We start from the raw sequence: 16,119 nt of genomic DNA on the forward strand, positions 1-16,119 counted from the left end.
ATTTCGATCAGAAGTGGCTGAAATCGTACGATTGATTGAGACAAAAATCAGATGCAAAAATGTATGGTACTGCCGCGTGTTCAGATCGTTGTGTGTCCGAGTTAGCCATTTCGAGATCTGTGTAGCAGTACGTCAACATGACGTTGAAGCCATGTGTGTGACCTCGTGTCACGCATTCGTAACTTGCATGGATTTGTTCGATTGACTTTATGAAACAATTGCACTTGATCCAGTTTCAAAACCCATGACCCGTTTTACAATATTCAAGGCAGCATGAAATGAAATAAAAAGGAACTACATGAGCTAAAATAATCTGCGTGTGATCATCTGAATACAGCAGCTATGTACGTACGGTTAGGGTATACAGTATAGGTTCAAAGGTCGCGTGTGTTCAAGTGTGCTCCACACAATGCATGGCCGCGGCCGACGCTACGCAGTTGTCAAAGTTTCGTACGTTTGTCGAAGTAGAAGTCTATGCAATTTCAAATCTTGTTCTTTAAAATACCCGGTATCAATATTTTCGGGCTTCTATTTATTATGAATTGAGTTTTAAAGTCAACATATTTCTCAGCAGGCATGCTTCTCTGACTCAGAATTGTAAGTGCAATATTCAGTCCCGTATGATCTTGTCCGTGTGACTGTTTTGCCATGGACGTTTAAAAAAGACGTCCGTGGTTTTAGAATAGCAATCTGGCTACAGACAAACATGTACCGGTATTTACAGAGGATTCACATAAAACGTGTGATTTTGAATGTTATTCTAGAAAGAACTGGAAGACTTTGAATGAAAATATGGATGTAATATATGAAGTGCTTAAAGTGCATGAAAGATGTTACTTTATCCTTTTATTGTGGGATTTTTTCTGATGCCATGGAGTGATGTGTGTATTGCATAATTAACATAAATTTACATAGTTATTGTTATGCAAATTAGCCGATCCTGTTTCAGAATTTCTGGGGAGAACACTGCCAGGGGGACTTATAGGTTTGGTCATGTCAGTGCGTGCGTGCGTCCGTCCGTGTGTGCGTCCGTCCGTCCGTTCACGCAGATATCTCAGAGATGCCTTGAGTGATTTCATTCAAACTTGGTACAAGGATTACTTCATATGTCATACAGATGCACGTCCATTTGTTTTCTGATACCATCCAATATGGCCACCAGGCAGCCATTTTATTACAATTTTTTTCATGTACAAAGCCATAACTCAGGCGTATATCAACCGATTTTATTCAAACTTGCTACAAGGACATTGACCTATGTCATACATATGACATAGTATGTATGTCATACTATGACATGTTTCAACTGATTTTATTCAAACTTGGTACAAGGACATTGACCAATGTTATACATGTAGATATGCACGTCAATTTGTTTTGTGATAGGATCCAATATAGCTGCCGTGCGGCCATTTTATTAGGATGTTTTTATGTACAGAGACCTAACCTAGACATGTTTCAACCAATTTTATTCAAAGTTGGTACAAGGACATTGACCAATGTCATAGATATGCACGTCAATTTGTTTTGTGATACGATCCAATATGGCTGCTGTGTGGCCATTTTGTTACGATTTTTTCATGTACAGAGCCATAACTCAGGCATATCTCAACTGATTTTATTCAAAGTTTGTACAAGGACATTGACCTATCATACATATGCACGTCGATTTGTTTTGTGATACGATCCAATGAATTAAATTAATTGCTAATTTGCATTATCATGATGAACTTTTGTTTTTAGGGTGAATGTCCAGAAGCACTGCATTAAATTTTATAAAATATGGTACCAGTGATAATCTATTAGTGTCATGATAGGATGCAAAAATGTTTTGCAACATCTTGTTGATTAATTCCTAGTTGACTCATTTAATGACCTTTAGGATGGTGGCCTACATTGGTTTTATGTTTTCATCACCATGGAACTCATTCTTGGCCATTGAGCGCCATCTGTATCAAAGTATTTTTATCACAGACCTAATTAATGAAGAGGACTCTATCCTCTCTGAGGATTTGTAATCAAAGTACCCATTAACAAGTGGGGACTGTGTCATCAACGATGACTTGTTGTACTGTGTAGCAGTATCATGTCAATTATTGAAGTTTCATAATTAGGCTGATATGTCAAGAAATACTGCATCAAATTTCATGAAACTTTGTACAGATGTTAAGCTCACATTGCTTTAACAATGAAAAAGATATTTATCAGTGTCATTTTAATTAATTTGTAATTGCATATGTAATGAACTTTCCTAATTAGAGTGATATATCCACAAATACAACGTCGAATTTGATGAAACTTTATACAGATGTTTATCTCATAGTGTTGTAAATACTGCATTAAACTTTATGAAACATGGTACCGGTGATAATCTATCAGTGTTAGAATAGAATGAAAAAATGTTTTGCAACATCCTGTCAACTAGTTCCCAGTTGACTCATTTAATGACCTTTAGGATAGTGGCCTAAATTGGTTTTATGTTTTCATCACCATGGAACTCATTCTTGGCCATTGAGTGCCATCTGTATCAAAATATTTTTATCACAGACCTAATAAAGAGGACTCTATCCTCTCTGAGGACCTGTAATCATAGTACCCATTAACAAGTGGGGACTGTGTCATCAACGATGACTTGTCAAAAGTAATATTTGATTTTAAACAAAGCTGTGGATCAAACTAGATACGTATTCTTATTGAATCATGAACATCTCTTCAATGCCAGTAGTTTGAATTCATTAGTCATTTTGAACTTGAATTTTTAATCTTTTTGGAGTTCCATGGGCTTTCAAAAAAAGGGGCATTCAAGAAAGTTTAGTTTGTAAGACATTTTTAAAACAACATGTATTAGTATGTGTCAAAAGCAGCCTAACACTTAAATTGGCAATTTTTTTTTAACAACAAGTCTTACTTCAGATACCCACACAATATTTACACAATATTTTGTTGCATGCCTTTCACCATACAAATTAAGATGAACTAAAAGCTGGACGGTTTCATTTTACAAAAGAAATGAGTCAATATCTGATGTACTGAACTTTTTACCACAAAGGTGCTTACATTTGCATTTCAAGTATACAGCAATGTGACTGGTAAAGAACTGCTAGAATGTGCGTAACTAAAGAATTCCAATATTTAATATTCATGCAGTTTTGTAGTGTTCAAGCATAGACAGTTGAGAAACAGGATGGGAAGCTGCAGCATTTCCTTTGAACAAACTGTGCTGGAATAAATTACATTGGATTTGCATACCCATTGATAAAACAATGCAATTGCCATCCAACTGTCGTACAATCTCGCAAAACATACTTACAGGCCTTACATTCAGTGTGTCCTAAACACACCTTTTTCGTAGCAGAGAATTAATGCCATTCAGAAGGAAAGCAATGTTTCTTTGTCGCTTCTAGGAATAAATCAGTCTTTAGGATAAGGGAATCCGACTTCAATCGGAAAGACAACTTTATGCTGCAAATAAGTTCAATGAAGTTTTTTTCACTGCGAACTACCGGATGTCGAGCAACGGCTATCGCCCAGCTGATAATTATGCAAAAATCGATTCACACGTTCTAATTATTCCAAAAGATATCGCTCGTCGCCTCTTCACATTTCTTTTGTTCTTTGTGATAATTTCCCATCCTCTTTCTCGACTGTCTATGGTTCAAGTTTCATGATCAAAGAAAGATTTACTGATTTTGAAATTTGTACAGACTGACGTCATTCTCTGTTATCCAGGTTTGTCTAGCTGTCTGTCTGTCTGTCTAGCTGTCTGTCTATCTCTCTAGGTGTCTCTGTCTGTCTTTCTGTCTGTCAATGTTAACATTACTTCCATCAGGAGCTCATACAATACATGCAGACATTACCCATCTGACTGCCACTTATAGGGTTCGATTTAATTTTTTCTGCTAAATTGCAAACTGTTTGCTGTGTAAAATTTAGGAATACTCCTACCCTATCCAAGATAATCTCATGCACCAATGGTGAAAGAGTCTAAACTTAGTAAATAATATGAATTATTTCCTGAATGTGAAGCAACACTAATTAGTAAAGTCACAAATTGTAATTGCTTATTGTGCAAGTAATGATACTTTAGTTTTTAGCTCACATGTTCACACACATGGGCTAATGCTGCATCGATGTCTGTCTGTGTGTCTGTCCATCTGAGTGTGCCCTCGATATCTCAAAAACGGCTTATTAGATCAGAATCAAATCTGGTACATAGATTCAGTTTACAAATTGCAAGAACTGATTAGTTTTTGGTGGGTGTGGCTTGCTTACTTTTTGCTCATTTTATATAATTAATGATTTTAGAAAATACAGCTATACATTGAGAACGACTGCACACAATTTGATGAGATTTGCTACAAATGTTCATCACACCAAGATATATCAGCAATGGGAACCATTAAGGGGTGACATGAAAGAAAGTTGATAATTTGCATATTTAATGAACTTTCCTAATTAGGGATATATATCTGATATATATATATATTTGACTTGATCAAATTGACCAAACTTGGTATGTATATTGAAGATACTATGATTTAACATTATTGAAGGTCATTAAGCATTTTCACTTCAGCCAATTCCTAATTTGCATATTTAATGAACTTTCCTCATTAGGGATATATATATCTGAATTGACTGGACTAACATTGATGAAACTTGCTACATATATTGAAGCTACTATGATACAACATTCTTGAAAGTTATTGAATATTTTCACTTCAGCCAATTCCTAATTTGCATATTTAATGAACTTTCTTAATTAGGGATATATATATCTGAACTCGATTGCTGTTGTTGAATCTTGTTGTGTACAACAAAGATACTATGATATAACATTATTGAAAGTCAAAAGACATTTTTACATCAGCCAATTCCTAATTTGCATATTAAATGAATTTTCCTAATTAGGAATATATATCTGAATTGATCAAAATTGATGAAACTTCCTATGTACATTAAAGACACTATAACACAATGTTATTGAAAGTCATTCAGCATTTTTTCTTCAGACAATTCCTAATTTGCATATTTAATGAACTTTGCTAATTAGTGATATATACCTGAATTACCTTGGCCAATGTTGATGAAACTTGTAATGTATATTAAAGATACTGTGATACAACATTATTATAAGTCATTAAGCACTTTTTCTTCAGCTAATTCCTAATTTGCATTTTCAATGATCATTTCTAATTACGGATATATACTGGGATTGCTTAATCAAAGTTGGCAAAACATGCGATGGACATTGATGATCATACCACGTTATAACAATATTGAAAGTCATTTCACATTTTCATTGAGATAATTTATAATTTGCATATCTAATGAGCTGTCACAGTTTGGCATATATGGCACGAAGGTCTTGGCCAAAGGTAATTACACTTGCTCTATAAAGTGGTGATACAATGACAGCAATGAAAGAAATTTAATATTTTTATTTCAGCTAATTACATGTTTGTATACTTCATGACCTTTAAGAATTAATCTTCGGTGAATATTGTTCATTATATCGATCATAATTCAATGAAGTTGCAAACATGTGGCAAAGGTTCAAATTTACACATATCTGGTTAGCCCGCATGTTCACACACGTGAGCTAATGTCATAGTGATGTCTGTCTGTCTGTCTGTGTGCGTGATATCGTGAAAAACGGCTCGTCAGATCAGAATCAAATCTGGTACATGGATTCAGTCTGTAAATGCAAGAACTGATTAGTTTCTGGTGGGTGTGGCTTGCTTATTTTGTGCTCATTTGTATAATTAATGATTGTAGAAAAAACGGATATACATTGAGAATGACTGCACACAATTTGATGAGATTTGCTACAAATGTTGATCACACCAAGATGTATCAGCTGTGAAAGACATTAAAGGGTGACATGAAAGATAATTGCTAATTTGCATGTTTGATGAACTTTTCTAATTAGGGATATATATCTCAATTTACTTTATCGAAATTGATGAAACTTTGTATGCATATTGAATATACTTAACTATGATTGATTACTTCAGCCAATTCCTTATTTGCATATTTAATGAACTCTCCTAATTATAGATTTATATCTGAATTGACTCGACCAAAGTTCATGAAACTTGCTATGTACATTGAAGATACATGATATAACATTGTTGAAAGTCATTAAAGAGTTTTACTTCAGCCAATTCCTTATTTATATATTTAATGAACTTTCTTAATTAGGGATATATATCTGAATAGACTTGACTAAAGTTGATGAATCTTAATTTGAAAATGTGCTCATAATACCAGAGGTAAGCATTTTTACTTCAGCCAATTCCTAATTTGCATATTGAAAGAACTTTCCCAAAATGGAGATATACTGAATTGACTTGACCAAAGTTGACAAAACTTGCTATGTACATTAAAGATACTATGATACAACATTATTGAAAGTAATTAAGCATTTTTTCTTTAGCCAATTCTTCATTTGCATATTTAATGAACTTTCCTAATTAGTGATATTTGTCTGTATTGACGACACCAAAGTGGATGAAACTTGCTTATGTACATTAAAGATAATTTGATTCAACATAACTAAAAGTAATTTAACGTTTTTAATTCAGCAAAGTCTAACGCATTTTTTATGAGAACATTTCAGTTAATTCCTAATTTGCATATTTCATGAAATTTCCTAATTAGGAATATATACTTTGATTTACTTGATCAAAGTTGGCAAAACATGCTATGTACGTTCATTAGGGAAAGACTGCATTAACTTTCATGGTACCTGAAACCCAGGTCCTTGCCTGACCAACTCGGGTGACAAACAGAAGACTTTTAATCCCCCAAGGTGTGAATGTTCCATTATGATGTTTATCTTATTCAGCTGGTGCCATTGTAATGCCATTGTAGGAAAGGCAGGTCTGTGAAATTGATCCTCTAATAACTAAGTAGGGAAATAGGGTATTCCTAAGTTAATTGAGCTTTCCCGTAATGTGATGATTATACCAGGTTAAAACTATTGAAAGTCATTTTGCATTTTAATGTCAGCTGATTTATAATTTACATATCTAATGAGCTTTCACAGTTTGGCATATATAGCTCGAAGGACTTGACCAAAGGCAATTACACTTGAAGTGGTGATACAATGACAGCAGTCAAAGAAATTAATTATTTTTATTTCAGCTAATTGCATATTTGAATACTTAAGGCGATACTGAAGGATTCAAATTGCTAAGCAACGGTTGCTAGGGGTAATTTCCAAAATCAATCAAATGGCAAAGTTTTCATGGTTTTCTTTGCATAATAAAGATTTACACAACCATACTATTCCAAAAGACGCAGGTTTGTGGTGCGATTGGTCAGTGACGTCACAGATATGCAAATTTTACAGCTCTATTTAAAACGTTTCAGAATGTAACACATGAGATACCTGTTTAGAGCCCCTAGCATGGATTAGATTATCTGTTCAAGTACAAACAATTTTTGAACAGGAAAATATCTACTGTCATTTTGTGAAGTGAAATTTTGAAGGGTTTTACGATGATATCTCACAAACAGTCCTGAATTTTTAGAAACGCATGCTTATCTATATTCTCATCTGTGACTTCAATAATCCTACAAAAAATCAGCTAAATTGGTTTACAATCGAGAGAGTTGAAAGATTTTTGAGCATTTTAAAAATACCAGGAGTCGAAAATCCATAGAAAACAATGGAACGGTAAGATTTTGCATGTGCAAAAGTGCGCACTTGGAACGTTGCCAGCGATAGCAACCAACATGCACTTTGAATCCTTCAGTATCACCCTAATGACCTTTAGAGTTAATCTGTGGTGAATATTGTTCATTATGTTGATCATAACACTTTCAATGAAGTTGCAAGCATGTGGCAAAGGTTCAAATTTACACATAACTGCAATATATAATGAAACACCTGAGCATTTCCAGTTCATATCTGGTTGTCATGAAGGTTTTGAAGAGGGACCATAATTTTATATCTTTGCTTCAAGTAATGAGCCAGATTTCATATGGCCAAAGCAGTTACTGGCCATAGGCACTAACCAAAATGTGCCCTAGCAGTAATTTAGCAGGATAGGTCATTTGCAGTAATCTTATATGGACTCATAATACTAACATCTCAATCAGTAACCTCTTTGATAAATAGCTTTTCAGCTGATGTATAATAGTTGGTTACTACTCACAATTTGATGGCAAACATCAGATTTGAAAATAATTTGTTTATTTTTATTTATTATTTCTTTAATTTGAACATGTGCTCATAAAATCAGAGGAAAAAAACACAAAACTTACTCAACAAGACAGTAAAAAAAATAGCTAGACATACTCTTCACTTGGAACACAAGTACATAAAGTTTAAAAACAGTCTGAGAGAATCTTGCGTCAAAAGTTGCTGTGATGAATTATATCAAAAGATATAATAAGTCATCGCATAGGTGGAAAGCTATATTAAATCTTGTATCATCACTACCATATTATAATCACCATCATATTTATTTTTTTCTTCACAGACAACAATGATATTTGACATAAAGCTAGGTGGTGAGTCACATGACAGCTATGTAACCTATCATCATCCAGTATTGTCGCCGTTGCCAATCAAACCATTTAGACTGAAAGTGACAGGACTTCCTAATACGGCACAAGCAACACAAATCACCTGTGAATTGTGTATCCTTAATACTTTAAACTTGTACATACTTGTACATCTGCATAGATACTCTTAAGCATATGTTAAATTATGTGTTTGTGTATACAGGTAGTGTGTATGGCACTGAGTAATTTGTGTACTGTGTGTATGACACAATGATTTGTGTATTCAGTGCCTGACATAATAATTTATGTATATACATAATGCGTATGACACTGAGTAATTTGTGTATACTGTGTATTGCACAGAGTATTACCGTGTATGATACAGTACTTTGTGTATACTGTGTATTGCACAGAGTATTACTGTGTATGATACAGTACTTTGTGTATACTGTGTATTGCACAGAGTATTACGTATACTGTGTATGATACAGTACTTTGTGTATACTGTGTATTGCACAAAGTATTACTGTGTATGATACAGTACTTTGTGTATACTGTGTATTGCACAGAGTATTTACGTGTATGATACAGTACTTTGTGTGTACTGTGTATTGCACAGAGTATTACTGTGTATGATACAGTACTTTGTGTATACTGTGTATTGCACAGAGTATTACTGTGTATGATACAGTACTTTGTGTATACTGTGTATTGCACAGAGTATTACTGTGTATGATACAGTACTTTGTGTATACTGTGTATTGCACAGAGTATTACGTATACTGTGTATGATACAGTACTTTGTGTATACTGTGTGTTGCACAGAGTATTACTGTGTATGATACAGTACTTTGTGTATACTGTGTATTGCACAGAGTATTACCGTGTATGATACAGTACTTTGTGTATACTGTGTATTGCACGGAGTATTACTGTGTATGATACAGTACTTTGTGTATACTGTGTATTGCACAGAGTATTACCGTGTATTATACAGTACTTTGTGTATACTGTGTATTGCACAGAGTATTACCGTGTATGATACAGTACTTTGTGTATACTGTGTATTGCACAGAGTATTACCGTGTATGATACAGTACTTTGTGTATACTGTGTATTGCACAGAGTATTACCGTGTACGATACAGTACTTTGTGTATACTGTGTATTGCACAGAGTATTACTGTGTATGATACAGTACTTTGTGTATACTGTGTATTGCACAGAGTATTACTGTGTATGATACAGTACTTTGTGTATACTGTGTATTGCACAGAGTATTACTGTGTATGATACAGTACTTTGTGTATACTGTGTATTGCACAGAGTATTACTGTGTATGATACAGTACTTTGTGTATACTGTGTATTGCACAGAGTATTACTGTGTATGATACAGAGTAATTTGTATCTCACTGTTGGCAGACTTACTAGTGTGTCAATACCTACATTTGTAATTGGCATAATAGTGTATGAATTTATTAAGACTGTCATAATTTTATCACCATATATAATAATAATTATATATATATATATGAGAGCTGTTCATATTGCAATTGATATCTCGTTCATTTTCATAAATATTCACACCTACCGGTATAACATATATGTAAGTATTCTTGCTGAAATGGCTGAGGGACGTACATAAGCTGCAATAAACAGTTGTCTTGTTCATGTGCTTGAATGCATCTTCCTCTGGCAATGTATCATGTTGATCATTTTTTGCTCACATGTTTACACACGTGAGCATATGTTGCAGCGATGTCTGTGTGTCTGTGTGTCTGTCTGTCTGTGTGCTCAATATCTCAAAAACGGCTAATCAGATCAGAATCAAATCTGGTAAATAGATTCAGTGTAAAAATGGCAAGAAGTGATTAGTTTTTGGTGGGTGTGGCTTGCTTACTTTTTGCTCATTTGCATAATTAATGATTTTAGAAAAACCGGACATACATGGAGAACGACTGCACACAATTTGATGAGATTTGCTACAAATGTTGATCACATCAAGATATATCAGCTGTAAAAGTTATTAAGGGGTGACGTGAAAGATAATTACTAATTTGCATATTTAATGAAATTTACTAATTAGGCATATATATCTGAATTTACTCTATCAAAATTTACGAAACTTGGTATGCATATTGAGGATACTATGATTTAACATTACTTAAAGTCATTGAGCATTTTTACTTCATCCAAATCGTAATTTGCATATTTAATGACCTTTCAAAATTAAGGATATATATTTGAATTTACATGACCAAAATTGATGAAACTTGCTATGTACATTAAAGATACTATGATAGAACATTATTAAATGTCATTAAACATTTTTACTTCAGCCAATTCCTAATTTGCATATTTTATGAACTTTCCTAATTAGGGGTATTTATCTGAATTGACTGGACCAAAGTTGACGAAACTGGCCATGTACATTAAAGATACTATGATAGAACATTATCGAAAGTCATTAAGCATTTGAACTTTAACCAATTCCTTATTTGCATAGTTAAAGAACTTTCATAATCAGGGATATTTATCTGTATTGACTAGACCAAAGTTGACGAAACTTGTTATGTACATAAAGATACTATGATACGACGTTACTGAAAGTCATAAAGCATTTTACTTCATCCAGCTCCTAATTTGCATATTTAATGAATTTTTGAAATTAGAGATATATATTTGAATGTACATGACCAAAATTGATGAAACTTGCTGTGTACATTAAAGATACTATTATGTAGGCTAACATTGTTGAAAGGCATTAAGCATTTTTGCTTTAGCCAATTCCTAATTTGTGTATTTAATGAATTTTTCTAATTAGGGATATATACTTGGATTTATTTGATCAAAGTTGGCATAACATGCTATGTACATTGATGATTATACCAGGTTATACCAATATTGGAAGTCATTTCGCACTTAAGTTTTCGTGTCAGCTAATTTATAGTTTGCATATCTAATAAGCTTTCAAAGTTTGGAATATATAGTTGGAAGGACTTGACCAAAGGCAATTACACTTGCTATATAAAGTGGTGATACAATGACAGCAGTCAAAGAAATTAACTATTGTATTTCAGCTAATTGCGTATTTGAATACTCAATGACCTATAAAGTTAATATTGTTCATTATGTTGATCATAATACTTTCAATGAGTTGCAAACATGTGGTAAAGGTTCAAATTTACACATAACTTCAAAATATAATGAAATGAGAGGATTTACAGTTCATATCTGGTACAGTGATATCAGTAATATCTGCAGGTTATTGATTGGCCCATAAAATGTGATGAATCTCCCTCTATCAACTCAACAACTTACTTTTTAATATTATTAATAATTAGAATTTCATATAATGCTTTGCTTGTGATGATTGAAATTGAAATCAAAAACATTTTTTGCTCACGGCATATGTCGCAGCGATGTCTGTCTGTCTGTCTGTCTGTCTGTCTGTGTACTCAATATCTCAAAAACGGTTCATCAGATCAGAATCAAATATGGTACATAGATTCAGTTTGCAAATGGCGAGAACTGATTAGTATTTTGCTCACGTGTTGACACACGTGAGCATATGTCGCAGCGATGTCTGTGTGTCTGTGTGTCTGTCTGTCTGGCTGTCTGTCTGTTGGTCCAATATCTCAAAAACGGCTCATCAGATCAAAATCAAATCTGGTACATAGATTCAGTTTGCAAATGGCAAGAACTGATTAGTTTTTGGTGGGTGTGGCTTGCTTACTCTTTGCTCATTTGCATAATTAATGATTTTAGAAAAAACTGTTATATATTGACAACGACTGCACACAATTTGATGAGATTCGCTACAACTGTTGATCACACCAAGATATATCAGCTTTGAAAGATATTAAGGGGTGACGTGAAAGATAATTACTAATATGCATGTTTAATGAAATTTCCTTAGTAGGAGTATATATCTGAATTTAATCGATCAAAATTGACGAAACTTGGTATGCATATTGAAGATACTATGATTTAACCATATTGAAAGTCATTAAGCATTTTTTACTTCATCCAAATCCTAATTTGCATATTTAATGAATTTTTGAAATTAAGGATATATATTTGAAGTTACATGACCAAAATTGATGAGACTTGCTATGTACATTTAAGATACTATGATAGAACATTATTTAATGTCATTCAGCATTTTTACATCAGCCAATTCCTAATTTGCATATTTTATGAACTTTACTAATTAGGGGTATTTATCTGAATTGACGAGACCAAAGTGATGAAACTGGCCATGTACATTAAAGATACTATGATAGAACGTTATTGAAAGTCATTAAGCATTTGAACTTTAGCCAATTCCTTATTTTCATACTTAATGAACTTTCATAATCAGGGATATTTATCTGTATTGACTAAACCAAAGTTGACAAAACTTGCTATGTACATTAAAGATGCTACGATAAGACATTATTGAAAGTCATTAAGCATTTTTACTTCATCCAGCTCCCAATTTGCATATTAAATGAATTTTTGAAATTGGGGATATATATTTGAATTTACATGACCAAAATTGATGGAACTTGCTATGTACATTAAAGATACTATTATATAGTGTTACGTGCAGAGAAAACGAACAAAAGGGTGAACTCAGCAGTTAACGTTTAAACAAAATTTATTACGAAAATAAAACTAATTGCTAAGTCAGGGATAGAGTACAAGCTTTAAAAGTGTACAGACTACTTATCTCAGCTGGGACGGCAGAGCTCCAGTCTCAGAGTTGTAACAGTCAGTCGGATGAATGAACAGTCCTTTGGCTTGCAGGCTTGAAACTGCACAAAGTCCACAGTATAAATCCAGCGTTGGCAGTGAAGGTCTTGAAAAGTCTTGAGAATGACTACTGCTGGAGTTTAGTAACACACAAGAGACACGATCCCAAAAGTCTGACTGGAAGCTGTGCACGTCCCTTTTATAAAGGCATGTAAGAACAATCTAGAACTTTTATTGACATGCTAATTACTGTTCTAAAATTATCTCCCTTACACAACTAATCAACTTTCCAGAACATTCCAAACATGACTAATTGAATTCAAGGTTGTGAGGTCATCAAGGGCAGTGACCTTGGGAATGTTCTAGACTAATTGAACTCAGGTCATGATGAGTGTGGGGGGAAATGACCTACATAACACACCCCCTCTTCAAAAAAAGAAAATTTTTCAAAGAAAAATCTTTCTTTTACAAATGTAATCTTGAAAAGGATTTAAGTACTCAAATTTTGTTTTACTCTAAAGTAAAATTTCTTGAAAGTGAACAACAATAAAATTTCTGAAAGTGAACAACAATAATTTCTAATACGAGAGAGACAGTCTGCAATTAAATTGTCTCTGCCTTTGATATGTCTAATGTCAAGATTAAACTCCTGTAACATTAAACTCCATCTTAGCAATCTCTGATTTTTGCCTTTAAATTTCTGCAGAAAAACAAGAGGGTTGTGATCAATATAAACCACTATTGGCTGATTTGAAGAAGTAACATAAACTTCAAAATGCTGTAAAGCTAATATCAAAGATAAACACTCTTTTTCGATTGTAGAGTAGTTTCTCTGGGATTTGTTAAATTTGCGTGAAAAATAGCAAACAGGATGATCTATACCATGACTATCCTCTTGCAATAAAACAGCACCAGCAGCCGTATCACTAGCATCTACAGCTAATTTGAATGGCAAAATGAAATCTGGTGCAGACAACACTGGAGCACTTTGCAGTATGGCTTTAAGTGTATCAAATGCCTGTTGGCATTGCTCTGACCAAACAAACTTTACTTTCTTTTTAAGTAAGTTAGTCAAAGGCTCAGTAATTGTGGAGAAATTTGGACAGAATTTTCTGTAGTAACCAGCCATACCGAGAAAGCGCATCAGTTGTCGTTTGCAGTTTGGTATGGGAAAACTTGAAATGGCACTGATTTTGGCATCAACAGGTTTTACCTCACCCTGTCCTACAGTATGTCCGAGGTAAGTTACCCTTGCCCATACAAACTCAGATTTGGCAAGGTTGACAGTCAACATTGCTTTACTCAGTCTCTCAAAGAACTTCCGCATGAGCTTGATGTGTTCCTCCCAGGTGTCACTATACAGGACGACGTCGTCAACGTAGGCTGCACACCCGTCTAGCCCGGATATGACGTCGTTGATCATCCGTTGGAACGTTGCCGGAGAGTTCTTCATTCCGAATGGCATCACCTTGTACTGGAACAATCCGTCTGGTGTAACAAAGGCGGATATTTCACGAGCACGATCCGTCAGAGGGACTTGCCAAAATCCCTTCAGTAGGTCAAATTTCGTCACATACTTGGCTTTTCCCACTCGGTCGATGCAGTCATCAATCCTCGGGATTGGGAAAGTGTCTGTCTTTGTTAAAGTGTTGACCTTCCTAAAGTCCGTGCACATACGATAACTGTGATCTGATTTGGGAACAAGTATGCACGGCGAACTCCAGTTACTTTTACTGGGTTCAATAAAGTCATTGTCCAGCAGGTATTTGACTTCTTCCTGGAGATATTTCGCTTTTGTTGGATTCAGTCTGTATGGATGTTGTTTTACAGGCTTACTGTCCCCAACATCAACGTCGTGATAGATGACGTTTGTCCTCGTTGGAACATCTTGAAACAGGTGTTTATATTCGTGGAGCAGTTCTTTCACCTGTTGTTGTTGTTCTGGCTGGAGGTGTGCCAACTTTGTAGACTTCCAGCTTCTCCAGGATTTCTGAGTTCTGAAGCTTGACCGAGCCCAGCTTTGAGTTTAGAGTATTTTCACTCAAGTCAGTTTCAGTATCACTATCTTCATAATGGCCAGAACTGACTGCACTGACAGGCTGAGTTATAGTAGGATTATCCCTATCCAAATATGGCTAAGCATATTTATGTGACATAGCTGTTTTTGTTTACGCCTGTCAGGTGTTATTATGATGTAATTTAAATCACTCAATTTCTTATCAATTAGATATGGCCCAAAGTAACGAGCATGGAGTGGTTTTCCAGGAATTGGAAGTAGAACAAGAACCTTTTGACCGGGTTCAAACTTCCGTTTTGAGGTGCTTTTATCATATTTGGTTTTCATTGACTGCTGAGATGACTTAAGATTTTCTCTGGCTAATTCACATGCTTTAGAGAGTTTTGTACGAAAATCTGAGACATATTGCAAAATATTCAGACAATCATCATCGTCTGATAGGAATTTCTCTTTAACGAGCTTGAGTGGGCCACGGACTGTATGTCCAAATACAAGCTCAAATGGGCTAAAACCAAGAGACTCCTGAATTGACTCTCTAACAGCAAAGAGCAAAAAATGAATTCCTTCATCCCACTGCTTCTCTGTGTCAAAACAGTAGGTCCTAATCATGTTTTTCAAAGTTTGATGAAATCGCTCAAGAGCACCCTGACTTTCTGGATGATAGGCGGATGACCTATACTGTTTAATGCCTAGCTGATCCATTACTTGTTGAAAAATTCCAGACATAAAGTTGGAGCCTTGATCGGACTGGACACATTTAGGGAGGCCAAATAAAGTGAAAAATTTGACTAAAGCTCTCACTATAGTCTTTGTCTTTATATTTCTCAGTGGTATGGCTTCTGGGAAC

The 16,119-nt window shown here is 34.5% G+C and overlaps 1 protein-coding gene across 8 annotated transcripts in view; it reads left to right on the forward strand.

Annotated features, from left to right (window-relative positions):
• The window catches only part of LOC139132398 (regulator of MON1-CCZ1 complex-like), a 155,120-nt gene that overhangs the window by 98,699 nt on the left and 40,302 nt on the right, over positions 1-16,119 (forward strand). For 7 of the 8 annotated variants that reach the window (XM_070698741.1, XM_070698736.1, XM_070698738.1 and 4 more), the window contains one exon: positions 8,493-8,652. The exons of the other annotated variant lie outside the window; for it this stretch is intronic. In XM_070698741.1, coding sequence (XP_070554842.1) covers positions 8,493-8,652 — 160 coding nt within the window. The remainder of the gene's footprint in view (positions 1-8,492; positions 8,653-16,119) is intronic. 8 annotated transcript variants of the gene reach the window in all.

Source organism: Ptychodera flava, chromosome 5 (assembly GCF_041260155.1).
Source record: "Ptychodera flava strain L36383 chromosome 5, AS_Pfla_20210202, whole genome shotgun sequence".
Classification (NCBI taxonomy): domain Eukaryota; kingdom Metazoa; phylum Hemichordata; class Enteropneusta; family Ptychoderidae; genus Ptychodera; species Ptychodera flava.